The sequence below is a fragment of the Malaya genurostris genome, chromosome 2 (genome assembly GCF_030247185.1).
Source record: "Malaya genurostris strain Urasoe2022 chromosome 2, Malgen_1.1, whole genome shotgun sequence".
NCBI lineage: Eukaryota > Metazoa > Arthropoda > Insecta > Diptera > Culicidae > Malaya > Malaya genurostris.
The window spans coordinates 220,875,556-220,902,631 of record NC_080571.1 but is presented as its reverse complement, the minus strand read 5'-3'; the positions used below and the strand labels follow the sequence as shown (position 1 = coordinate 220,902,631).

At 36.6% G+C, this 27,076-nt stretch overlaps 1 protein-coding gene across 1 annotated transcript in view; it reads right to left on the bottom strand.

The window, feature by feature from the left end:
* Positions 1-27,076, bottom strand: part of LOC131427685 (serine-rich adhesin for platelets-like) — a 460,655-nt gene that overhangs the window by 168,538 nt on the left and 265,041 nt on the right. Inside the window, exons 4-7 of the mRNA XM_058591094.1 lie at positions 17,927-18,075; positions 16,985-17,151; positions 2,858-2,976; positions 1,751-1,904 (exon numbers count right to left, since the gene is read on the bottom strand). Coding sequence (XP_058447077.1) covers positions 1,751-1,904; positions 2,858-2,976; positions 16,985-17,151; positions 17,927-18,075 — 589 coding nt within the window. The remainder of the gene's footprint in view (positions 1-1,750; positions 1,905-2,857; positions 2,977-16,984; positions 17,152-17,926; positions 18,076-27,076) is intronic.

Sequence of the window (27,076 nt, the reverse complement as noted above, 5' to 3'; positions counted from 1 at the left end):
AAAGCTTATTTTTTTTAATTTTAAAAATTTCTGTCTTTACGTTGCTGAAATACTATTCAGAAGGAAGATTGTTTACTATTAAGGTCTATTCGCACTATACCAGGACGGTTGATCCGGGATGTTCCGAGACGTTTTTTTCCTCATCGGCGATGACTGAGCTGGCATGTGGCGTGTGCATGTATTTGAATGCCGACCCGGCAAAAAACCCATTTGGTTGCCATCGATATTCATCGACGAGTGTTTTCGTACCGTTCCGGGTGCCCGAAAGTTGAATATTTTGAAAAGCATCCTGAGACTATTTCTTTGACCATCGCTCAAATTTCAATTGAACATTGAACAATTTTCTCACGTTGTTTCACATGAAACGTAGTCTCCAATTAGAATAAAAGAATTAGTAAACATCGGTGTACAAAAAAGTTCCATTGGAATTATTGCGAAGTAATATTTAAAATGAGACAAAACAACAAACAAAATTTTCCAGGAATTTCTGACAGTATGATCATTTGACTCATTCTAGTTTTCAATTAATGTATCTCACAATTTTTATTAAAGCGCCGTTAAAACAGTTTGTTTGATTACTTTCTCATCGAATATATGTAATTTTCCTTGACTGCAAGCCAAGATAAGCCCAGTTCCCTCAAAACAAACCTTTCAATAATTCAAAAGACTGAGCTACCTTTTATTTATTCTATTTGAAATAGTTTTTCGAATAGGTTTGCAATGAACATGTGATGTGACATTTCTGTTTAGTTTTAAGGAAGGCGTAGGGTCTAAACGATGAAAAAATCATAATTTTTGCGAATTTTCGTTTAACAAAATGAATTCAAATATTTTGCATGATGAAAAGCATCATTCGAACAAAATTTTTGTATTTTTTTCGTGGAAAATTATTGTGGAATAAGTCAGTGAACAGCTATTTTTGAGGACGCTTCTTAAAAATCATGATTTGCGGTGTCCACTGTATCTCAGCGCAGACTAATCAGAAGTGAACAAATCAAAGCAGCTTAGTTTGAGTAGAAGTTTTTCTAGACCCCTACGTTTCCGTTTGTTTTTTATTTTTTTTTATTTTTGGTAGTTGTTCAAAGTGAAAACTACGATTTTTCACAAAAAAAAATCCGTCATTTTGTAGCTGTAAAACCTCCCCGAAGTAACAAATAACATTTACATTTATTTTACAAGTAGAAAGTGTGTGCAAAATTTGAAAAAAATTGGTGCAGTAGTTTTTGAATGGCGATGGACACGGACTTTCAAAACCTGCTTTCGAGAAAAACGCGTTTAAAGTTTTTGTCTATAAAATCGATGAAAACAATTTATCACTCCAGGGAGCCTGTAGGGTCTAACATTTACAAAACATTTTTTTAAAATTTGTTTTAACATTTTTTCACAATTTGTTATAATGAAACATTTCAACAATGTTTTGTCAAGTTTTTAAGTCAATCGAAGCAGAAATCTTGGGCCTCTGCGCCGAGTTTTTTCTTCTTCGCAGTATGAGATAAGTAAAGATAAAGGCCCATAACTTGCTAAGTTTTGTTCCGATAGGCTTGAAAATTTCACAGAATATGAAAATAATTTTTCAAAAGTGTTAGACCGTACCCGCCCCTTAATGATAACATTATTGATTATGTTATGATTATGTTGATCCCTTAGACAAGGACCAATAGTGTAATTCAATGTCTATCAGCATTCCAATACAAACACAGATCGAATCATGTTTAGTAAACCATCGAAAGTCAATTTGACATAAACTTACCGTACGGGCAGAGACACTGGTAAGCGTTCCCTTCGTGGCCTTGGGATAAATCGACACAAATTCCGTTGTTGGTACACGGTGATGGAGTGCAAGCGTCAATCTCTTCGCAGTGAGATCCCGCAAAACCACCGCAGCACTGACACTCGTAGCCTTCCTGCAAAAGCAGAACGATTTTAGGAGGGGCATTAGTATTTAGTGATGTCAAATCGAAAGCACAGGAAGCTGGCAAGTTTGTTCGGAAAAGTAAGCATTCATTTCGTACTCCACTCAGAATCCTCACACTCAATGAGAAATTATATAGAGTAAGTCCACGGTTGGTGCCAAATTTCCTTGCATGGGAAGCTGAAACGAAGAGTGCCGAAAGACCTGACAAATGAATTAGTATTCCGTACTGCATGTTGATATTTGTCGTTTCACGAGAATGGTCGCTTCGAATGAATGCCGTTTGTTCTAGCAAGTTAGTTGGCTCGCTTCTTTTACTCGAGATACCTGTTTTTGGCGGTGTGAGTTTTCCATTTCAATGAATGAGGTTTCGTTCGGGACAAGAACCGCTCGTCTCTGCGATGGACGTTGATAGAAAGAATGATGTCCTGCCCGTCAGTAAAACCAATAAGTAGATCCCATTCATCACCAGTCGCAAGAGAATTCACCACTGCCAAGTCCTTGGGACCGAATTGTTGGCTTCTGTAAAACCGTATGTGGTAGCTCTATTCGAACAGACACCTCTGGATGTGGCTCGCTCAATTGCGGTCCTTCATCTGACAAGTGCTTGTATTCGCTGAACATCGTTCCGATGGCAGAACAATACGACCGTCTAATGAGGAAAGCCGTTCTTCTCGTTGCAGGACACCGCAGCCTTCGATTTCCAAAGCTTGCTCTGGCCATTCATAATGGTCCGGTTTAATGCGGCTGACGCAGACAAAATGTTGAAATGGAAGTTCGACCAGATCCGACCTGATCGGCCCTGCTAGTCCATAATCGGCTGCATAAGCGGTGCTGAATAAACACTAACGCACATCAACACACACCCACAAACACACTCAGAACGATTTCCCCCTACGCATCGCATGAGGGGGAGGCGTAAGTTTATGCAGTGTTTGCCCTTACCATTGAAGTGTTGGAATAGCATACACCTTTTCCGGAGCAGTCAGCATTTTCACCACAATTGTCCGACTTGACGGTCACTTTCAGGCGCACGCACTGCTGACCCCATTGTTCCGAGACCACTGCCGGGTTGAAGACGCATCCATGAAAAAAGGCAGTAAGAAAATGCAAAAACAAATATTAGAGGGAACTTTTAATTCAGTACCATTTTGTTGAAACAGTCAACAGCTGTTTGGAGCTTGGGGCTTGGGAGGAGGGTGAAGGGGTTTTGCGTCGGTATGTCCGGAAGAAGAATGTTTTACGGCAATAAAACGTAATGTGTAAATTTATTCGGTCAATATTGAAACAGGATGTATGGAAGAATGACATGTTTGATTGGGTTTTGTTCCATACATTTTGTTGTTATTAAGAAACATTGATTTCACTACCAATGTATCAAGTTAGTACACTGAAGTCTCTTCCTGAATATGTACCGAAATTCCATAAAAAATTTAATTCGCGGAAAAAAATTTTTTGACTTTCTCATATAGAAAGGCTATGCAATCATTGTGAAAACCGACTCTTTAACCGAGGCCCGGAGGGCCGAGTGTCATATACCATTCGACTCAGCTCGACGAACTGAACAAATGTCTGTGTCCGTCCTTCCGTCCGTGTGTGTGTGTGTGTGTGTGTGTTTGTGTGTATGTGTTTGTGTTTGTGTGTGTGTAACAAAAATATGCGCTCACTTTTCTCAGAGACGGCTGAACCGATTTTTACAAACTAAGATTCAAATGAAAGCTATCATGGTCCCATAGCCTGGTATTGAATTTCATTTCGATCCGACTTCCGGTTCCGGAGATATAAGATGATACGTACCAAAAAATGGAAAAAATATGCACTCACTTTTTTCAGACATGGCTTCACCGATTTTCACAACCTTAGATTCAAATAAAAGGACTAACATTCCCATAGCCTGCCATTGAATTTTATTTGGATCCGATTTCCGGTTCCGGAGTTATATGGTAATATGTGAAAATTAAAAAGAAAGTGTGCACTCATTTTTTCTCTGAAACGGCCCAACCGATTTTTATAAACTAAGACCTAGTCTTATAGTTTCCTAAAAATTTCTAGAACATTTCATCCGGATCCGACTTCCGATTCCGGAACTAAAGCGTGATAAGTGGAAAATTACCAATTTCATTAGTAGTTTTTCACAAACGATGGTCAAAAACAGGTGCAAATCCCATAAAAATGTCTGATAAAGTATTCTAGTTTGCAGAGCTTGTTTGTTTGTGGGCTAGCGTATCAAGTTGATTGTCGTATGTTGGAGAAGTACGCTTCCGACGATGGCCAGGAGGTGTGTACGATATGATTTTGCTTGCAATTAAATATTGGTTCTGACAGATAAAGCGGGAGTTGTAACCGCCAAAAGTAGCAAATTCGGTGAGTTAAATGCAGGTATTATTTAAGTTGACATGAAAAACTTCAGCCCAACTGTCTGAAAGCGGTTTACAGAAAAAAGATTGCTTAATGTATTTTTTACACAAACAAACAAAATCTACTCCTAGATTCGGAAAGGTGAACGAACTTATGAATGATATAGGGCGCAGCCGAACATCATTCGGTTAGACGAAATAATACTAATGGTCTTGATATTAATAATCATAGAAAAGTATTCCAAAATTATTTATGAATAAAATGATTAGATCGTGTAGTAACATAGTGTACTGTTAAATTGAATCTAGATCAAAATGGTTTTTGATTCACAAGGTCAAATGTTTAATAAAATCACAGTAGGACTCAATTTGCATGAATACTTTTGAATTGATTTACACAAAAGTTGGATATAATGAAAAGTCTCATGGTTCAATATAGCCTGCTATTGTATCGCATCCGGATCTGTGTTCCATTCTGAAAGACAATTTTAAAAAAGTACTTTTTAATCTTAGTATATCAATATCAAAGTACGCCTAGTTTGGGTTCTCTGCGTCGTTTTGATGTGTGTGTTCAAATCTCACTATTGTGACTGAGAAAATTGAGTAACAATATTTGTCACACACACAGACATTTGCTCAGATCTTCAAGCTGAATCGAATGGTATATGGAATTCGGTTGAAAGGTCCATTTTCACATTGATTGTATAGCCCTTAAATATGTGAGAAAGGCAAAAATTATAAACCTGTAACCGCATCACCAGTTACTAAGTTATTCCGTACGTTATTACGCCATATAAAGTTCACATAAAACAGTTGGCGATGAGTAACATGAGTTGTTTTTCAATGACCAATTAGAACTTTAGGTGTTTTATCATTAAAACATAAATTACAATTGACAATAATTATGCAGTGTATTTAAAAATTCAAAATAAAATTCATTGAATTTACTCTCCACTAAAATTAACAATTATCATGGTATAAATTGTAAATTCTCTGCAATTTTGTTCTCAGTTTTCCTTCTCAAGCATGTGCATGTGATATAAAGTAGAAGTGTGAATTTAACACACATTTTAGTTGATAGGTTCAAACAGTTTTTTTAAAATTTTATTCTATTTTTGAATATAAAAAGGTAATCTTTTTTCGAATCAAATCCTCATACGCTATAGCATTAATCTTTTTCTTCAAAATATCTTTTCGTACTTGACCTACTGATATCGACTTTGAAACTGCAAGATTTCTGAGTCGGTTTTCAAAGTGATTACGTAGCCATTCTGTATGAGAAAGGTAAAAATATACCAAACTTGACTATCACAAATAGGCGAACAAGGATAGTCAGGTATAACTACAAAGCTTATCAATAAAATTTAATGCCATACATAATACATTCTATTTTGTTGGGACATTGCAAATAAAACAAAATTGAATTAATAGCCGTTTTTTATTCATAAAAAAATGGGAATAGTTAATACTCCTCCTCTCAGAATATCCAGTTAAATATGTTATTTGACTTGATTTAGCCGATTTAGGCAAGTGATTCCGATCGAACGCATATTTGGATAATAGCAAAAAAGATTAACAATTCCTGTTTTTCTGCCTAAAAAAACAATTAAACCCTTTTTCGTACATCATTCACCTTTTAATATCAGAAATTTTGAAAATCTCGATTTTTCGTTTTATATTTCTGCTTTCACTTAATTCACAGGTATCGGCTCTAAAACTCACCCCCGGTGACATTTGGCACCCAGATTCGACTGCAGGAATACGGTGAGAGTTCATCCTGGTGACTTTTGTCACTTCATTCGACTGTCAGAATCGCGTGACTCGGGTGACTCGACTTATATCACCTCACTCGACTCGCAGAATAAGGGCCTTTGTCTAATTGGTTTAATCGAAATAAAGCATGAGATAGTAAGTCTAGGTTTAACTAGGTTCAAAACTGTTCCAATTTGTAGGTCATATTTGTTGCTGACAAACAAGCCAACTTCGGCTATTTCGGTCTTCTGAATCCGGTTTTGGAAGAATTGGAATTGGTGATTAAATACTGCAAAAGGGTCTCACTCACTTTCCTACAAGATGGCCAAATCGATTTTCACAAGCTTAAAATAAAGTCTTACAGTTTTATACGGAATTCCTAAATTTGTTGTAGATACTACTTCCGGTTCCGGAACTACAGGATAAACAGGATTTGTAGAAGTTGTTAGATTAGGTCCGAACAAACTTTCCTATTTCTATTCAATGAACAGTTGTTTTAGAGAATTCTACAGTAATATTATGATGTTATGAGTAATATGAAAAAGGCATCATTACACCACTAGGATTAAAACAGTTTTTTTTTCAATTCCATTTGATTTTAGTATAAATAATATAAAAAATCCTGCGGATGAGAATGGAAGCTCCTCTCCCCCTAGAATAAGGGTTACAACGAGAATCTGTATGAAAAATAGTTTAATTAAAAAATATTGTATGCAAAAAGACCTGAATAAAAATATCTATTAAAAAAATTAAGAAATCTAACTTCGCTCATGCGCAAAAGCATCAACGACCATCTGATTAAATTCTAAGACTATGGAAATCCATTTCAAATTCCAAGAACTACTTGGAATATTCTCCTTGGGGACTACACTGTGCCACAACAAGAACTACAACTAGTAAAGTCTATTTTTGGTTTGCTGTTAATATGTTTAGAGCTACGCATTGTTAACTTGTCTATTTATAGCAGTGTCAGTTATGTCCTCAGTAGTTCCAGAAATTCAGTAAAAATAGGTCTTAAGATCTTCACGAGCAATCAGGAGCTTATGAATAACTTTTCAAAAGCAGTAGTCATAGTCATGGAACTACATATTGCTTACTTGTCTATTCTGATCTGTTTCAGCAGTATTTTCTGTCATCCAAGGACCTTAGTGAATCACGAGTATGAAACGTGAAGATTAAGTTCGTTAGTGCATTTTGTTATTCCGGCAGATCTTAAGGCCTGGGCTCAAGGTAGTATTTAGGTGACCCAGAACATCTACAATAAACCTCTTACTTGTAAGTGGAGTCACGAGTATAAACCGTGAGAAATATATTCGTTAATGCACTTTGCAATGCTGGTAGATCTTAAGGTCTGAGCTCCAGGTAGTATTTGGGTGAACAAGCACATCTTTCTAATTCATCACAATGTACAGTGGTTCAAAGCTGCAATTTCATGCTATCAATTATTTGACGGCCTTATCGTAAATTTATCTTTGTTCGTGTAATCGGCAAAGTTGTAGAGTTTATTGATGCGGTCTCACGAAAACGACGACCGTGTTCCAGCAAGTATTTAAAAACAAACAAAAAATCCACTTTTTACTGGAGGCCGAAAGAGAGTTTTCGTTTGCGACAATATTGTAGCCAACGCAATATCTGGTAACTTTGCCGAAGAAAATATTTCGCTAACTATAACCGTTGTTCGATAGTATTACTGAAAGGTTTCCAGAAATCAGTTTTCTCATTTTAAGTTTTTTCACATTAATTCTAGAGAAATGATATGTTCAGCAAAGAGTTCGATTTTTTAAAAATACGTAAACCTGTAGAGAAATCCGAAGCTCTATGACAATTTTTGAAATTGTTATGGGTAGTTTTATATAAAAAAATATCATATTTCGTACTTAACTATTTCGGAAGATTGCAAACCACTCCAGTGCACAGTGGTCCGGATCCACAATTTAGGGGGACAAAAACGTTTGTGGCTTAGCTTTATACTTTAGAGCTATGATGTTTTCAGAACAAATGATCAGTGAAAGATAAGCCATATTTTGAAGCATATGGTATTAGGGTGGTTCTTATTATTAGGGTGATCCAAAAATTATTTTCCGTATCCGTTGAGATAGAGGACTCGGCAAAATTGTAGGAAAACTTATATCAAGTAACTTTGTCGAAAACACTATTGCAGTATCTCTAACGGTTTTAGTGTTACAGCTATTTTAATAGAGCAACTTAGGGTGTTCCTAAAAAAATCAGATTTTTTGCTCTAGCTTTCTTATTTTTCACTTTTCGTTTTTGGTGTCTTTGAATATCTTTTAGAGTTTGTTGAAACCAACTTTTTGATGACTACCGCATTCAGGTAGCGTTTTCTGAACCGAAGTTATGAGCAAAACTAGTTAAAAACAGATCATTTTAAAACTGCTATATCTAACATTGGAGCAAATGAAAAAAAAATCTGTTTCTTTCATTTGATAGCAAATACTTTCGAGCATGTTTATAATTAAAATGGCGGAGGAGATATTTTTTTAAATTTTTTAAATTGTGTTCAAACATTGAGTTTTTTCATTGAAAAATGCTCTTTCATGTAAGACATTTATTAGCTATACATATTAAAATAAGGTATTGCTGTCTTGAGATGGAATACACTCAATACACTGCTTGTTACTCGTTACGAAAGTGTCAAACGACATAACAGGCATACACTCCCAAGCTTGGTACATATGCAAGCGCTCAGGAAAAGCTCTGAATTTTTCAAGAACTGGAACAAATGAGAATAATCCGAAATATCAATTTGGAATTTCGCCTCTACACGCAATGATTCGATCTATGGAACTTTTGCTAAAAGTGAGTTATTGTTTCCACATTTGTTTGCAGCTAGGGTTGCGTATTGGCAAAGACATCATTTTAACAAGATATCCAGCTCTCACATTTTCAGAATAAATCATTGACAACATCCTCAGGTGACTGCAGTTATAAAACATGCTTTGCTTCCTCATGGTATGTACAGTAAGGAAGCGCAAGAGAGTCGAAATAAATCAATTCGCAAGTATAGGCATTTCCATCCGCAGAAATTCAATCGTTTAGTGAATCTAGAGGATGTATTCAAACGATTTCTTTTAACGTCTGATCCTGTAATAGCATTATCGAATAGAGCAACAAGCAACGTGAGTGTATTCCATCTCAAAACAGCAATACCTTATTTTAATATGTATAGCTAATAAATGTCTTACATGAAAGATCATTTTTCAATGAAAAAACCCAATGTTTGAACACAATTTAAAAATTTTTAAAAAATATCTCCTCCGCCATTATTTTTATAAACATGCTCGAAAGTATTTGCTATCAAATGAAAGAAACAGATTTTTTTTCGTTTGCTCCAATGTTAGATATAGCAGTTTAAAAATGATCTGTTTTTAACTAGTTTTGCTCATAACTTCGGTTCAGAAAACGCTACCTGAATGCGCTAGTCATCAAAAAGTTGGTTTCAACAAACTCTAAAAGATATTCAAAGACACCAAAAACGAGAAGTGAAAAAAAACTCACTTTCAAGGATCACATTGAAGGAATCCAGGCAAAGTGTAATAAATATATTAAATGTTTATATCCTCTTATAAACAGAAATTCTAAGCTCTGTCTAAAAAACAAATTGTTAATTTATAAACAAATTTTCAGACCAGCCATGCTTTATGCGGTACCAATTTGGTCAAGCTGTTGTTCCACCAGGAAGAAAACGCTTCAAAGGATTCAGAATGAAATTCTGAAAATGATTTTGAAGCGTCCTCCCTGGTTTAGTACAAATGAGTTACACAGACTCACAAATATAGAACCATTAGATGTAATGTCACATAATATTATAAGCAAATTCCGACAAAAATCGATGCAATCTTCAATTGAATCGATTCGCTCTCTGTATTAGTTAGTAAGTTAGTATATAAGTTCCTTTTCTCCATTACACAATACAAGTAGGTTTAGAATTTTCCCTACACAAAAATCTCAGAATTGCGGAAGCAAATAATGTCCTCATGGTAATAACCAAATCATATATATAATAGGGCTGAAAAGTCACCACTTGTGGCTGAACACCCAATTTAAATCTTAATAATTTAATTTTAACTCATATTCCAATAAATAGTTATTTAAAAAAAAAAAAAAAAAAACGAGAAGTGAAAAATAAGAGAGAGAAAGCAAAAAACCTGATTTTTTTTAGGAACACCCTAAGTTGCTCTATTAAAATAGCTGTAACACTAAAACCGTTAGAGATACTACAATAGTGATTTTGGCAAAGTTGCTTGATATAAGTTTTCCGAAAATTTTGCCGATGGGTGCAGTCCTCTATCTTAACACATACGGAAAATAATTTTTGAATCACCCTAATAATAAGAACCACCCTAATACCATATGCTTCAAAGTATGGCTTATCTTTCACTGATCATTTGTTCTGAAGACATCATAGCTCTAAAGTATAAGGCTAAGCCACAAATGTTTTTGTCCCCCTAAATTGTGGATCCGGACCACTGTGCATTGTCACAAATTGTCACAGCAGCAAAGACCCCCCATCTCTCCTATGTCACATGTCACGAATTCAAAATAAATAAAATTCATCTCAATTCATACTTGATATGTATGACGAACCATACAAATATGAGGGGAAATTCGATTTATTACATACTGCCATTAGATTAAAAAATATCACTAAAACTACAAAGCCATCGAAATTATTTTATTAATATTAATTATAAAATTTAACAAAATGTATTTGTATCATCTGTTTCAATCCTCCTAAGGGTACACAGATATATTATTTCTTTAGCTAAGGAATAAATTTTTCCTTAGTGTAGCATACAGGGCTGAGAAAATAAAGATCAAAACCTCATCAAATCGAGATCACTGCCGAAGAAGATCGCTTGTGATCTTTCCCAATAAAGATCACTTCTGATCTGATCTTTTCAAGATCAGTTGACCAGTGATCTTTAAATCACATCGATCAAAATCGGTACTGATCTTCCGTCACACAAAATCGGTAGTGATTTAGAGCTAAAATGATTCTTGATTCATGTAAGTTCAATCATTGAATGATTCGATCATCTTTGATCTTGGTGGAAGAAAACCACAATTGATCAAGATAAGACATGACATGATCTTCATGATTGAACATGTTTGTTCTTATCATTATAATTATTGATAATCACAGCATATATGTTAATGTTATTTGCTGGTTTTATTAATATTACTCCGCCTGAATGAATTTTAAATACATCAAGAAGCATGAAATTTCGATGCGACCGATCAAACAAACTTTTTGAAATTCTTTCATTCTTTGTGTGGTTTATATTCTACATCTGCTTACTATCTGTCATTAGATTTCCGAAAGTTAAAAAATCCATAATTCCAAGCACCCAAACTCATATACATTGACTAAAATTGTCAGTGCATAACTTGAGTTGAACCGTTTGAAGGCATCATTTTTTTACTCGTATTAGGCAAATTTATTAATATTGCTTATTTACTTGCCCCTCCGTGCACTTTTGCTGATCACAACAGAAATGATTTCCTGCATCATTCATTTCGGAAATTACAAGAAGAAGCTTTTACATCAACAAATACACTTTTTTCTATAGAATGCAAACGTTTATTGTGGAGATTTTTTTAGGAAATAGGGTAAAGCAGTAATAGGTATTTCAAAAATGCGCTCATTGAAAATTTTGGACGTTACATTCCAACAACCCTACCCCCTTCCCCCTGTCACAAAAGGTCACACTTTCTGAAACACCCCCCTCCTCCTTGCAACGTGACGTCTTCTATGGACAGCCCCTCAAGCAAATTGTTTCGCTTGGCCATAAGTAACGCTTATGCAAAAATTGAGTGATTTGGTTCCATGAAATTTCAAAACAAACCTGTCATTTGCGGTAGAATTTCTCATATTTGACCTGTATTTGTCGTTTGAAGAAGTTGATATCGTGCTTTCCCGGGTAGAAGTGATTTGCAAAGCAACAGCAAATTTTGTTATTAAAACCTTCAAACCTGCTACATCTCAATGGTAGAAATAAACATTATTTAATTTAAAATGACAGTTAAAATATGACAAATCATAACAAAGTCTGCATGAGAAAGTAGCAACAAAATAAAATAATTCAAAGCAAGAGTAAAATAATTGAAATAGACGAATTTTTCATTGTTTTTCATATTCTGGCATTCAGAACAGAATTAGTTCGTAAGCCATTCTCTTATCTGATTTTGATGCAGTTTATTCAATTATATTTTATTTGAAGATAGAACTACTGGATCAATTATTCTTAATGAAATAGGAATAAGATATAATATCTAATTTTATTGCCAAACAAATATTATACAATTTTTTGATTCTTTTGATGAAATATCAAGAAAATATCAAGTGTCGCTATGACAGCACAGAAACATCAAACCAAGATATGATAGTAAAAATTGTTATTATTTTGATCTTTGTTTGTTATTTACATCTACTTAGGTTATAAGGGCACTGTTTCAGCTTCAGCGAGCCAATGTTATTCGTATTCTCGTCAACTCGGTTATGTCCTTGACATTATTCATTCACCTTTTACCTTTTTTACCTTTTTTATATAACACATGGATCAATAAGTCCCGAGACTAAAGCAGAGATGACGCTCGTAGTAAACCAGTAACCACGTCTTTCTAGAGTACTAACCTTTGCTTGAAACGGGTCAAAATTTTAAGTCAATCCGACCAGAAACAGCAGAGTTATCGAGGTTGGAGTAAAGTCGTTTTGTAGTTTGTTTAAAAAATGGAAAAAACCGAGTTTCGTGTTTTGATAAAACATTGCTGCTTAAACGACGGTCATTTAAATAATGTCATGAAAACCGAAGAATATTCATGAAAAAAACACATGCGGATTGATAAAAAAAGGTATCATCTCACTGCTAGGTGTATTAAGCACGTTTTTTAATATAAAAAATAAGTATAGAATTCGCTCAAACTTTAAAAAAAATTCCGAGGCCCGAAGGGCCGAATGTTATATACCAATCGATTCAGCTCGACGAATTGAGCAAATGTCCGTGTGTGTGTATGTGTGTGCCTGTATGTGTGTTGTCAACTAAGAGGTCGAGATCTCCGAGATGGCTGGACCGATTTTGATCAAACTAGTCCGCAAATGAAAGGTCTCCCCGTCACCCTGAACGCTATTGAATGGTTTTGAGATCGGATGTTTATTTTTTGAGTTATACGAAATTTTATATCAAAATTTTATGTTTTTTGAGAGTATCTGTCACAATTGACCTTGAAAACATAATATATTTTCAGACTTAGGTTCCGCACGGTAATACCTATCCAACAAGCCATAGATTGTTAAAATCCGTCAATTTTTAACGGAGATATCGATATTTTTGTGTAAGCGACTTTTTCCCCTACTCCAGCAGTAGAAGTTTTGAGCGCTGCCTGGCATAGAAATGCTTGTGAGCAACATAAAACGGGATTTTTGAACTGTTAAATACACTTGTTTCTAAGTACCCAAAAGACTGTGTACAGCATGATATTTTACCTCGGACCGATTTTAGCACGGTTCGTTTTTGGCAACATAATCGTTCGAATATGCCATATGTAAACCAAATGATGGCAGAATTTTCGAATTGAAAGTAATTCCATAATTATATTGATTTAAAGCAATAAATGCCAGAAGAACATAACACCCATATACCATTCAAATCAGTTCGTAGATATCAGCAAATGCGTGTGTGACAATAAATTTCACTCAATTTTTTTCGGAGATGACTCAACCGTTTTCTACAAATTCAGATTCATAACAGATCGGCTGAAAAGTTCGTATCGTTTCTATGAGAGGGCGCCACTAGAATTAAATGCATACCATTTTCAGTTAGTACCAACCTTCAAAAGATACGTGTATAAATTTGACAGCTGTCTGATTATTAGTTTGTGAGATATTGTATTTTGAGTGAAGCTACTTTTGTTATTGTGAAAAAATGGAAAAAAGGGAATTTCGTGTGTTGATGAAACACTACTTTTTGATGAAAAAAGTGCCGCCGATACCAAAAAATGGCTTGATGAGTGTTATCCAGACTCTGCACCGGGCGAAGCAACAGTTCGTAAGTGGTTTGCAAAATTTCGTACTGGTCATATGAGCACCGAAGACGATGAACGCAGTGGACGTCCTAAAGAGGCTGTTATCGATGAAAACGTGAAAAAAATCCACAAAATGATTTTCAATGACCGTAAAGTGAAGGTGATCGAGATAGCTGACACCCTAAAGATATCAAAGGAACGTGTTGGACATATTATTCACGAATATTTGGATATGAGAAAGCTTTGTGCAAAATGGGTGCCGCGTGAGCTCACAATCGATCAAAAACAACAACGAATTGATGATTCTGAGCAGTGTTTGGAGCTGTTATATCGAAATAAAACCGATTTTTTCGTCGATATATAACAATGGACGAAACATGGCTTCATTACTTCACTCCGGGGTCCAATCGACAGTCAGCTTAGTGGACTGCACGCGATGAACCGAACCCAAAGCGTGGAAAGACTCAACAATCGGCCGGTAAGTTTATGGCGTTTGTATTTTGGGATTCGCATGGTATAATTTTCATCGACTACCTTGAAAAGGGAAAAACCATCAACAGTGACTATTATATAGCGTTATTAGAGCGTTTGAAGGACGAAATTTAAAAAAAAACAGCCTCATTTGAAGAAGAAAAAAGTTTTGTTTCATCAAGGCAATGCACCGTGTCACAAGTCGATGAAAACCATGCTGAAATTGAACGAATTGGGCTTCGAATTGCTCCCTCATCCACCGTATTCTCCAGATTTGGCCCCCAGTGACTTTTTCCTGTTCTCAGACCTCAAGAGAATGCTCGCTGGTAAAAAAATTAGAAGCAATGGAGAGGTAATCGCTGAAACTGAGGCCTATTTTGAGGCAAAGGACAAATCGTACTACAAAAATGGTATCGAAAAGTTGGAAGATCGCCATAATCGCTGTATCGCCTCTGATGGCAATTATGTTGAATAATAAAAACGAATTTTGGCAAAAAAATGTGTGTTTCTATTAAACGATACGAACTTTTCAGCCGAACTGTTATGAAAAGTCGTATACTTCCAAACAAGGTTCCTGAATTATTTTTGGTTCCGAACTCTGGTTCCGGAACTACAGTATGATATGTGAAACGAAATTAAAACTGTGTAACTCATTTTTCTCGTAGATGGCTGAACCGATCTAAGTTTCAAATGAAAAGTATTAGGATTCTATAAAACATCTTGTTTTTCAGTCAGTTTCAACTTCTAGTTTCAGGATGATTAGTATAAAAATGTATATTTCACATAAACTATTCAGGTTTACCGGGTTAGCAGGTTTGGATAGTCTGGTAACCAAATAAACTTATTTCATTTTTTAATGTATGTATAGTTTTAGTTTCGGAAGGCACCCAAAAATTTAATTCGCGCAACGATTTCTCAAAGATGTCTACATTGATTTTCAAACATCTTGAAACAAATGTAAACTATACAGCTACTCAGGTGAATTTGTCTGACTTCAGTTACACCGGATTTCGAATTCCGGTTCCAGTATCGAATCGTTTCTCAAAGCTCAATCGTTTTCTCAAAAAAAGCCGAATTGAATTGCAGAAACAAAAGTTCAAATTAAGATAAATCTAATTTTATCCGATTCTGACTCCCGATTCTGGAATTGTGGAATTGTGAATTTTTAAAATTCAAAGCGATATAGAAGATGACAATCCCGAAAGCTTTAAAGTTGGACTCAAAAATATTGCAATTTATTCGTCATATGGCCATACGAATCGGTTTGGTTTATGCTGGTTCCTGAATACCGGCTCGGGAAGTACCCTTAATTACCCTAAACTCTAAAGTGGAAATTACTTCGACATATCATGGAATGTTTAATCGAAATTTTTAGATTCAAATTCGATCCAATTTGCGGTTTCGACATTACAGAGTAATGAGTGATTAAAATCTCAAATTGCCACTTAAAACGACGGACATTAGAATAATGTCATGAAAACTGAAACACCGAAGAATATTCATGCAAAAAACACATGCGGATTGATAAAAAAAAAAAAAAAGGTATCATCTCACTGCTAGGTGGATTAGGCACGTTTTTTTAGTAGTTTTATCCGAAAATTAAACTGATTTTTTCAGTTTTTGACCTAAAATAAAATTGTTGGAAAAAGTTTGATCCTCTTAAAAATTTAACCTAGATTGCCGAAATACAAAGTGTGCAAAGTTGCTTCATGTGACAAAGTCTTCATGTTCAGGAGGCTTCATAAAAATCCGAGAGAGTGTTGCCAACTCCGAATATAACTTGTCATGCTACCGAACTGAATATATCTCTTACAACATTCAATTTCTTCCCTCGATTCAGACCTACTAGGGGTGTTAATTGAACCCGCCTTCTAATTAATTTCGACAATTAGCAACGATTTCATTAAACATGCGAATGTGTTGTCTAATTACGAAGTAAGGCACCGCAGGACACAAGTTAACTAATAGGCAAACCTAATTCGTAAATAATAACCTCCTTGATGAGTTGACATCCGTTATAGATAGGTCAAGCTCTAGCCGACCCCATCCGGGCTAGTCAACGAGATGAAGATGAATAGCGCAAATAGTTTCTTCAACAACATGGAACACTACCATTATCCTCATCATTATGGTCATCGTCATCGTCGGAGAAAGAAACATTTAACATCCGAGCATCCTCTCCGTTGAACGCCGTTACCGGACGTAATCCATCTTGGTTCCGAACTTCTGGAAGCCAACTGGCCAAAGCAGGAAGAAGCAACAACCGTTGCCAACAACATAATAATTAATGTCCCAATCATCTGGATTAAAGAGCAGTTCTAATGACAAAAGACGGCTGACAAGTGCAAAGTGGATATTTATTATTGCAAACATTGATGGAGTGACCGGACGGACGGACGGACAGTGAAGACTGTTTAGGAAGGAGCAAAGTCTGTCAAATTGAACTCACCAATTAGCAGATTAATTCCCTCCGTCAGATCCTTATCGTACAGGGTCACCAGCTTCCTTCCGTCCACGACCAGCGGGGTGATGTCGAGCAGAACTCCTTCGGTGATGTCACAGTGTTCGTGACCAAGGCGAGTTACCTGGTAGACGGCCGTCGTTGCGTGATGGGCACTGATTTTAATTAAAAAGAGCAAGCGTGAAAATAGGAAGTGAAGAATGGGAAATGTGATTTATGTTGCACGTTGCACAACCGCTCGAGGTTGTGCGGCGGCTATGCAAAACTTGCTCGGTGTCGGTTCGGTTCGGTTTTAACTCCGTTGCATGGCGTGAGTTTGGCTCGGTAATAATTAGTGTATACAATAGTTGTTCGTGTACAAAAATGTGCAACCAAGGAGCCTGAAAATGATCCTTTAAATCTATGATTTCAATAAACACCAACATGATCATTTTCAAGCCATCCGACGGTATTAGTTCTTTAACAGGTAGGCACATTTTCCGCTCGGATGATGATGGTACAAAACCGTCCGAAGTCCGGAACAGGAGAAATTTTCTTTCTCTCACTTTTGCTACTACCAAGTAAAATTAACATGATTACCCTGCACAATTAGAATCATTTCCTGCCGGGTAGCGCCACTGGCACCAGTTCGGAACGGAATGTCCTTCCACGTAGGCAAAACGTTTTTTTTGCAACAAATATAGAAAGACAGATTACGCATCACCTGTTCGGGCTGTGGATGGTTGTTGCTAATAACTTACAATCTAAAAAAAAAAGATGCCAAATAAAGAAGATGACGAAGTCAAAAATTTTCCTAGCGTAAAATGAAGAATGATGAAATAGTCTCTGATGGCATCTGATTTCACTTAATTAGGCTTTCGCATTGTTTATCTTTTTCACTCACGCCAAGCAAGGACTCCCGATTTCGACTGTCGAGACTGTCTCACTTACCTCTCGACTGATTTGTTGTAATTGGACGGAATTAGGTGCTTATCGTCAATCTCCACGATCAGCACGTCGCCGGATTGGATGTCAGCGGTTCCTTCCCAGGAAATCGTTGTTGGTGTGCAGCTTGAACCAGCCGAGCAGTCCTCTGGGGTCTGTGGATGGAGAAGGAGACAAGGGATAATGGTGTCATTATTGAGATTGTGGAAAAGTTTTCCGCCTGGACGCAAAACGAAAATAGCGTATGTCGCTAAGCCAAAACACATTTGTAAACCGGTGAGACCGGTTTTCGCTAGAGTGTATTGAAAATGAAGTGAGCTCAACAAGCTTAAGAGTACTTTTCATTTTGAATTTCCACTTTTCAACGAGTTAATTTCGGTTTCCTGTATCATCATACGAATGCCGGTGCTCTAGACTGCTCAAGGTTATTGATGGAATTTTCCATTCAACTGTGATAACGATGGAACAAGCAAACGGAACTGTTAGATAATATTCGTGAACAGCCTGGAAAAGAACACTCTCCGCAAATCACAAATGAATCGGAAATAATCTTATTTACTGTGGTTCTGATAAAGTCTGAATGTTATTCCAATGATAACTTTGTGCGCAAAATTTTCGTGTCCATATAATCGGCTATTCGTTCAACTTCATAGCCAACAAATGCAGTAGCAGCAAGCTAGCAAGTTATTCGGTCGTGCTTCAGAATAACAATGATTTTTCTTCGAACAAATAAAAACATAAGCCAATGATGCTGAAACGATGCGATGTATCGAGCGGAGTCAATCCTGCGTAACGATGGTAATAATTCAGAACGGAAGAGACCATTCATTAGGCTTGATTGTTGAATCAGATCACGTTTCAGGAAAAATATGATTGGCTAGTCTTTCATAGATGAACCGGGGGGCTGCATTTAGTGTAGCATAGCGAATAATTATTTGGGAACGGAGCACTCGGTTTTTCGGAAACATATAATTAGATATTTCCAAATACGCTGATCTGACGGTCATGTTTGGCAGTGGAACGATACTTACTCTTACTCTTACTCTATCAGTCGTAGACCACGCGGGTGTCTGCTGTATACAGGAGGCGTCTCCATTCAACTCGGTTCATGGCTGTTCGCCGCCAGCCTCGGTAGCTGCGAAGGGTCCGCAGGTCGTCCTCAATTTGATCGATCCATCTTGCCCGCTGCGCGCCTCTTCTTCTTATACCGGTCGGATCATTATCGAGAATCATTTTAACCGAGTTGTTCTCCGACATTCTAACAACATGCCCGGCCCACCGTAACAGCCCGACCTTGGCCGTTTGGACGAGGGTTGGTCCTCCCAGCAACTGGTGCAGTTTATGGTTCATTCGCCTTCTCCACGTACCGTCTTCTATCCCCACTCCACCGAAGATGGTTCGCAACACCTTCCGTTCAAAAACAGCTAATGCGCGTTGGTCCTCCGCAAGCATTGTCCAGGACTCATGCCCGTAGAGGATAACCGGTCTAATCAGCGTTTTGTAGATAGTTAACTTCGTACGACGGCGAATTTTGCTCGAACGAAGCGTCCTACGCAGTCCAAAGTAAGCACGATTTCCTGACAATATGCGTCTCTGAATTTCTCTGCTGGTGTCATTATCGGCAGTCACCAGTGAGCCCAAGTACACGAACTCGTCGACCATTTCGATTTCATCACCGCCAATCAGAACTCGCAATGGGTGGCTGACGTTATCTTCTCTCGAGCCCCTGCATTTCATGTACTTTGTCTTTGACACATTGATGTCTAGTCCGATCCGCTTGGCGTCAGTCCGATGTACGTATCTTCCATCTTCTCAAAGTTGCGTGCTATAATATCAATATCATCAGCGAAACCAAGTAGCTGGACGAACTTTCTGAAAATCGTACCACTCGTGTCTATCCTCGCTCTTCTTATCACACCCTCCAAAGCAATGTTGAATAGCAGACACGAAAGGCCATCACCTTGCCGTAGCCCTCTGCGAGTTTCGAAGGGACTCGAGTAGCCTTGACCAATCGTATCAGTTTGTCCGGGAATCCGTAGTCGTGCATGATTTTCCATAGCTGTTCTCGATCGATTGTGTCGTAGGCTGATTTGAAATCGATGAATAAGCACTTTTGCAACACCTGGCGGATGGCGAACACTTGGTCCGTGGTAGCGCGTTCACCCATAAATCCTGCCTGATATTGTCCCACGAATTCGTTTGCAATCGGTGAAAGTCGACGGCATAAGATTTGGGAGAGTACCTTGTAGGCGGCGTTCAGCAGAGTTATCGCGCGGTAATTGCAGCAATCCAGCTTATCGCCCTTTTTGTAGATGGGACACACGCTTCCTTCCATCCATTCCTCCGGTAAAATCTCGTCCTCCCAGATCTTGGTAAGGACCCAGTGCAATGCTTTCACTAGTGCATTACCACCGTGTTTTAGTAGCTCGCTTGGTAGTTGGTCAACGCCAGCGGCCTTATTATTTTTCAACCGGCTTACAATCTCCTGCACTTCTTGGAGGTCTGGGACCGACAGTCTATCGTCCTCCGCACGCGTTCCCAAGTTCGTTACTGCGCCGCCACTTTCGTATTCCGCCAGTGGAACGATACAGAATACATTATTCATTCTACTGTTCACCAAGTAAAAGATGTTCTTTTATTTGGAGCAGGAAAACCCACCGGAGTTAGTTTCTGTCAAACTTGCTCTCCAGTAGGCATAAAACCTCCCCATCTTTTACATCAACAGATTACAATTATCCAAATGATACATTTTGCTTAAACTTAATGCTTCTATTGTAACTAATACTAATGAGACTTAATTTCTTGATAACATTACGTAATAAATGAAAGTCGAAACATTGAAACATTTGTTAAATATGTGGGACATGCTAGCAATGAGCTCGTTATATCCATAATTAGTTATAGTCAATTCGGTTCATTGACAAAGTTCAAAAAGTGTAAGGAATTAGATATACATAATTTTTTTGGATCCGACGTTTAAATGCACTATGAAGTGCTCTGCTCAAGCGTTTGTAGCGATTGTTGTGATAAACATAATGTGATTTGAAAAATAAAGAAGCTCATTTGGTGAATTCTTTTAACGCCGAACGCCGTTTTAGAGTGAAATTTGACCAAGGAGGGTGAATTGGTTTACGATACATGCTTTTTGGTATGAATTGGTCAAAAGCATATGACATAATGTTCGTCCGTAACACAGCGACAGAGTTACTGTCGAAAGTAGCAAATTCCAATTCAGGCTAAAAAAATTTATTCATTGGGGCAAAATCTCCCTTATTGAAATCATAATCTATATGTATAAAAATAGAGAAATGGTAATAGTCCTTCTAATCCTATATGGTAGAAATAAAATGTGAATTCAAGATCCTATCGAACAAACATTGGGTAAGCAAAAAAGAAGCCAATAGAGACACAACAAAATCTGGTCGTGCACGGACAAATCATATACCAAGTTTTTTTCTACCGGGAAGTCTTCTAAATTGTGTTTTATCACATCCACAGTAGTTCAATTGGCAGAACGGTTTTCCCCGGATTGGAGAAGGTTTCGAATTCATAACCATATCGGAGAACTTGTGCGCCAGATTTCGTATTTCGCTATTTTTTCACCAGTCATATTTTCAGGCTGTCTTTTCATTGGGTAATACATGTACAAAATTGTGAATTTTTCTTGGGTGCTTTTCTAAAAGCTGCCATGTAGGACAGATACAAAAACAATTGTTTCCAAATTTCGCTATATTTTGTTATATTTCCAAAATTACATAATCATTAAGAATACTGCTAACGTTTCAACAATCTTAGGCTCGTTTAATACTGCTATTGGTCGATTGATCGAATGGCTGTGACTGCTGGTTTCGGAAGTATTTATTTATTGTTTATTGATATCTATTTAGTCCAATAACATTAACTTAACAATATTTTCGATTTAATTGTGTGATAAACTCTATTGGATTGATTGCACCAAAAACCCATTAGATTATTTTGTCCAGTCTTCGAAGCGCGAATCGGACAAAACAATTCTGCACTCGTTCGATCCGGTCGATGTGAACGTTGTGGTTTGGAGCCCAGATTACAATTCTGTATTCTAGAATACTGCGTATCAGACCAATGTAAACAGCCTTGAGACATTAAACGTCTTTAACACTCCGAATACCAAGGGGGTAAAATGTTACGCGTACTACCAAGGGTACCATGAAAAGTGGAAACGCTTTTGGACCGATTTCAAAACTTTTTTTTACCATTAGAAAGTTAAATTCATTCGGAATAAAATCCATTTAGAACGATGGAAAACCGAAAATTCTATTCAAAGTTATTATAGAACAGTTCCAACTAAAGTCTGTTGAAAAAACGTGATTAATCCACCTAGCAGTGAGATGATACCTTTTTTTATCAATACGCATGTGTATTTGCATGGATATTCTTAGGTGTTTTAGTTCTCATGACATTATTTTAATTATCGTCGTTTTAAACGGCAAATTGAGATTTTAATCACTCATTACCCTGTAATGCCGAAACTGCAAAACATATCGAATTTCAATCTTAGCGTGCGACAATCGATTGAACATTCCATGAGATGTCGAAGTAAGTTCCACTTTAGAGTTTTTCGTCATTATTTATGGTACTTCCAGAGCCGGTATTCAGGAATTAGCATAGCCCAAAATGATTCGAATGGCCATAAATTATTACGCCAAACAATTTACATGAAATTTATAAACTCATCATCTGTAATTCCAGAATCGGATAAAATTCACCAATTCGGATCTGACTAAAAAGTAAGAGGTTTTATAGGATTTTAAGACCTCTCATTTGAATCATAGATGATTCTTAGATTTCATTTGAATCTTAGATCGGTTCAGCCATCTACGAGAAAAATTAATTGCATTATTTTAATTTCGTTTAACATATCATCCTGTGGTTCCTTAATCAGAAGTCGGATCCAAACGTAATTCAGGAACCTTGTTTGGGAGTATACGACTTTTCATATGAATCTGAGTTTGTAGAAAACGGTTTAACCATCTCCGAGAAAATTGAGTGAAATTATTTGTCACACACGCATTTGCTGATCTCGACGAACTGAGTCGTATGGTAAATGGAAGTCATGTTCTTCCAGCATTTATTGCTGTAAATAGTTTAAATCAATATAATTATGGAATTACTTCCAACTCGATAATGCTGGTATCATCTGGTTTACACATGCCATATTCGAAAGATTATGTTGCCAAAAATGAACCGTGCTAAAATTGGTCCGAGGCAAATTGTCATAAAAAAGGATGCTGTACACAGTCTTTTTGGTACTTAGAAACAATTATATGTAACAGTATAAAAAATCGTGTTTCATGTTGCTCCCAAGCATTGCTTTTTCATACAGCGCTCAAAATTCCTTCTACTGGAATAAGGCTTAGACAGAAATATCGGTATCTCCGTTAAAAATGGACGGATTTTAACAATCTATGGCTTGTTGGATAGGTATTACCGAGCGAAATCTAAGTCTGGAAACATATTCTGTTTTCAAGGTCAAATGTGACAGATACTGTCAAAAAACTGAAAATTTTGACATAAAACTTCGTATAACTCAAAAAGTAAACATCCGATCTCAAAACCATTCAATAGCTTTCTGGGTGACGGGGAGACCTTTCATTTGCGACTAGTTTGATCAAAATCGGTCCAGCCATCTCTGAGATCTCGACCTCTTAGTTGACAACACACATACAGACACACACACACATACACACACACACACACACAGACATTTGCTCAGTTCGTCGAGCTGAATCGATTGGTATATGACATTCGGCCCTCCGGGCCTCGGAAAATTTTTCGAAAGTTTGAGCGAATTCTATACCTATTTTTTATATATATAAAAAAAGGTAAAAAGTGGAAACGCTTACTTTGGCTGGCCATATCTCGGCTGTTAGAAGTCCGATTTTGAAAATTTGTTTATCATTAGACAGATACGTCTATCGCAACATAAATGGAACAGAAAATTTTTCAAAGCGACGACATATGCATTTTTATATACTAATAGATTGCATTTGACATCAGCTATGTGTTATAGAAGAAATCAATTTCAATTTTACTGTAAATGTCTCAAAAAAATGCGATATTTTCACAGAAATTTTAGAATATTAGAAGTATTCGAAGAATACTAAATACAGCTAAGCAATTTAGCACACCAATCGATTGAATTTGATACCAGCTATAATGTACGGGAAAAAATAGTTTAAAGTTTACTAAAGAAAATCAAAAAATTAGATATTTCACAGAATGGGTGAAGCCGGGTTTTTATATAAAAACTGCCCCCAAACAGAACAAAAATTGATATACGCTGTTTGAAAGGGTTTATATTGGAGGTGATTTTCCTAAAATTATAACCCTTTAACTATCATATTGGTGGAGTAAGGGTGGTTCTTCTGATTTTCATTTTATTTATTTTTTTTCAAAAACCTATTTAGAAAAAAATCTGAAAAAATCAAGAATATTTTGGGAATTATGGGGAATCTTTCCGAATTTTTTCAGAATTTTTCAAAATGTATTTCATGTGGAAAAAAATGTTAAAAATTTTTTTTTTAATCGCACTTACAATTTTGGTACCACACTAGATTTTACATAAAAAATAAATCATTTATGAGTACATTACGCTGTATTTTTTCAGAATTTTAAAAAATGTGGACGGATATAATATCAGACTTTGAAAAAATAAATCATTCGGAAGGCCATGCGTCTCCATCAAATTGTCATCATACGATGGAGACGCATGGTATTTAGTTCCAAGATTATATATCACATGCCCTTAAAACAAAATACCATGCGTTTCCATCTACAACTTGAGTTTAGGGCTTAAGAAAGAATTTTCATAAGAAAGGATCGGCGAGAGAAACATGAATCAGAACAATCAGAATTGATAAATATTTAGGTTTTAATATACAGTTTAAAGTTCTTATTCATGAACTGATCAATCATTTTACATTTATTGTATTCAATTCAAATAAGAGCTATATTTAGTAAAAATTCTAAAGGACAATTAAATTAAAAAAAGTATTCCTAGATACCAAGCGCAAAATCAAGGAAAATTAGAAACCAAGCGAAATTAAAAAAAAAACTATCAGTTTTAAGGTGAATTGTTCGTCGACGTTCTGTATCACATGGTATGAGTAGCCAAGTTGCCTGAAATTGCTCAACAAGACAGCTAAAGTCAAACGGCTTAAGCTCATAAAGACGGATTAGTCAAACTGAGATAAGACTGACAGTAAATCCGTCGAAACAAAATGTATAAGAGGGAAAGTTTTTTAAATTTAACACCTTCCTACTCGAATGATAGTGCGTAGCGACGATATCATTGTGGTTCATGAATTCGTGTTAGAAAATCGACGATGCGAATTTATAATCCGGGAGTTGCTGCAGGCGCTTCGGCTTGATTTCTATCTGGTTTATAGTATTTCTTAGGACTGCTAATAGGTAACCTCGAAACCTACAGACTATCCCGCAAGATGTTGAAGTTAGAAATTAATTACAACCGTCCACTGGCACACATGTCCACTAATGCATTTCCTACATCATGAGCTGAGCTCAAGTTGTAGATGGAAACGCATGGTATTTAGTTCTAAGGGCATGTGATATATGATTTTATAACTAACTACCATGCATCTCCATAGGTTGATGACAATTTGATGGAGACGCATGGCTTTCCGAATGATATATTTTTTCAAAGTCCGTTATACCCGTCCACATTTTTTTTAAATCTGAAAAAAATACAGCGTAATGTACTCATAAATGATTTATTTTTGATGTAAAATCTAGAGTGACGGTTCAGAATTCGAGTCCAAAATCTTGTTCAAACCCAAAATTAAGGTCCAAAATACGGATCCCGATTTCCGCTCAGCAGTTCAAGTCCATGTTCTGAAACTAGGTCCAGAATTCAGGTGAAGAGCCAAGGCTCAGGATCTAGTTCCAGGTTCCAAAACTCTGTCAGGAGTTCTGGTCCTGAATCCAAATCTGGAATCAAAATTCTGACCCAGAACCAAAGACACAGTCCAGGTTGAGAATTATTTTCCAGAATCCAGGTTCAGTTAAAAATTCTATCAAGAATTTTTGTCCAGAATCTGGGTCCAAGTTCAGAATCCATAGGTCAAGAGTCAAGAGTCCAGCTTCTCGTCCCAGAATCCAGGGCTGACATTATGCATCTCGAATTTAGTTTCTCGAAATGATTATTTTTGAAGTCGATTCGACTGAATTGTGGCATTGGCATCGCGTTCGACTTCTTGACCCAGATCTTAACAATGTGGTACTAGATTTCGACTGGCGCGGTTCGAATTGTCAAATAAAAATAAACAAACCCATTCACATTGCAGTCACGAAAAAAAAAGAAAATATGAATTATTGTTTGGATATTTTCGATTACATTACTGCGGTTCGAGTACTGAAAAGATGGAAAATGTTTGTAATACGAAATTTTGTTTGGAATAATATGACTACATTTATGTATTTTTTTTTTTCAATTGAGATGCCGATACATTTTCAATCCATTTGAAAGAGTAAAAAATTTTTAAAGTGCGAGCTTGTAAACAATCTATAGATAAACTTTTGAAATTATAATACAATATACTTTGTGTTTTTCATGTATTGTTGCAAGGTTAAAGACTGTCCCAGAAAATATGAACGCAACCAAAAACCGCTGCCATTTCGCAATGGTTCAGAATCTGTCAATTTTTATGGCTGCGTCCTGTTGCTTACACTCTTCTCTAACTACTTGTGCAGTTGTTTATTCGTTTTCATTAGTTTGTTTCGAAATGCGTGGACTTTCAGCAGAACAACGTTGAAAAATTGTGTACAAATGGTGCACAGAACGTGGACTGTCACTGAGAAAGATAGTAAAAATGGAAGGAGTAAGTGAAAAAGCCGTGCGAAATGCAATCAGGAAGTTCGATGTGGATAACACCTTTGAGGATAAACCGAAAACGGATGGAAAATAAGGTCCTGCTAACTTTCAGTTGGATAAACGTATACTGAAGGCGTTCGAGCGAAAGAAGGAGTCAGTTCGGGATGTGGCCAAAAAAGTGAACACTTCGAAGTCAAATGTTCTTCGTGCAGGAGAACGTTTGAATCTTCAAACCTATAAGAAGCAGAAACATCCAAAACGTAGTCCGAAACAAGAAGCATCGATCA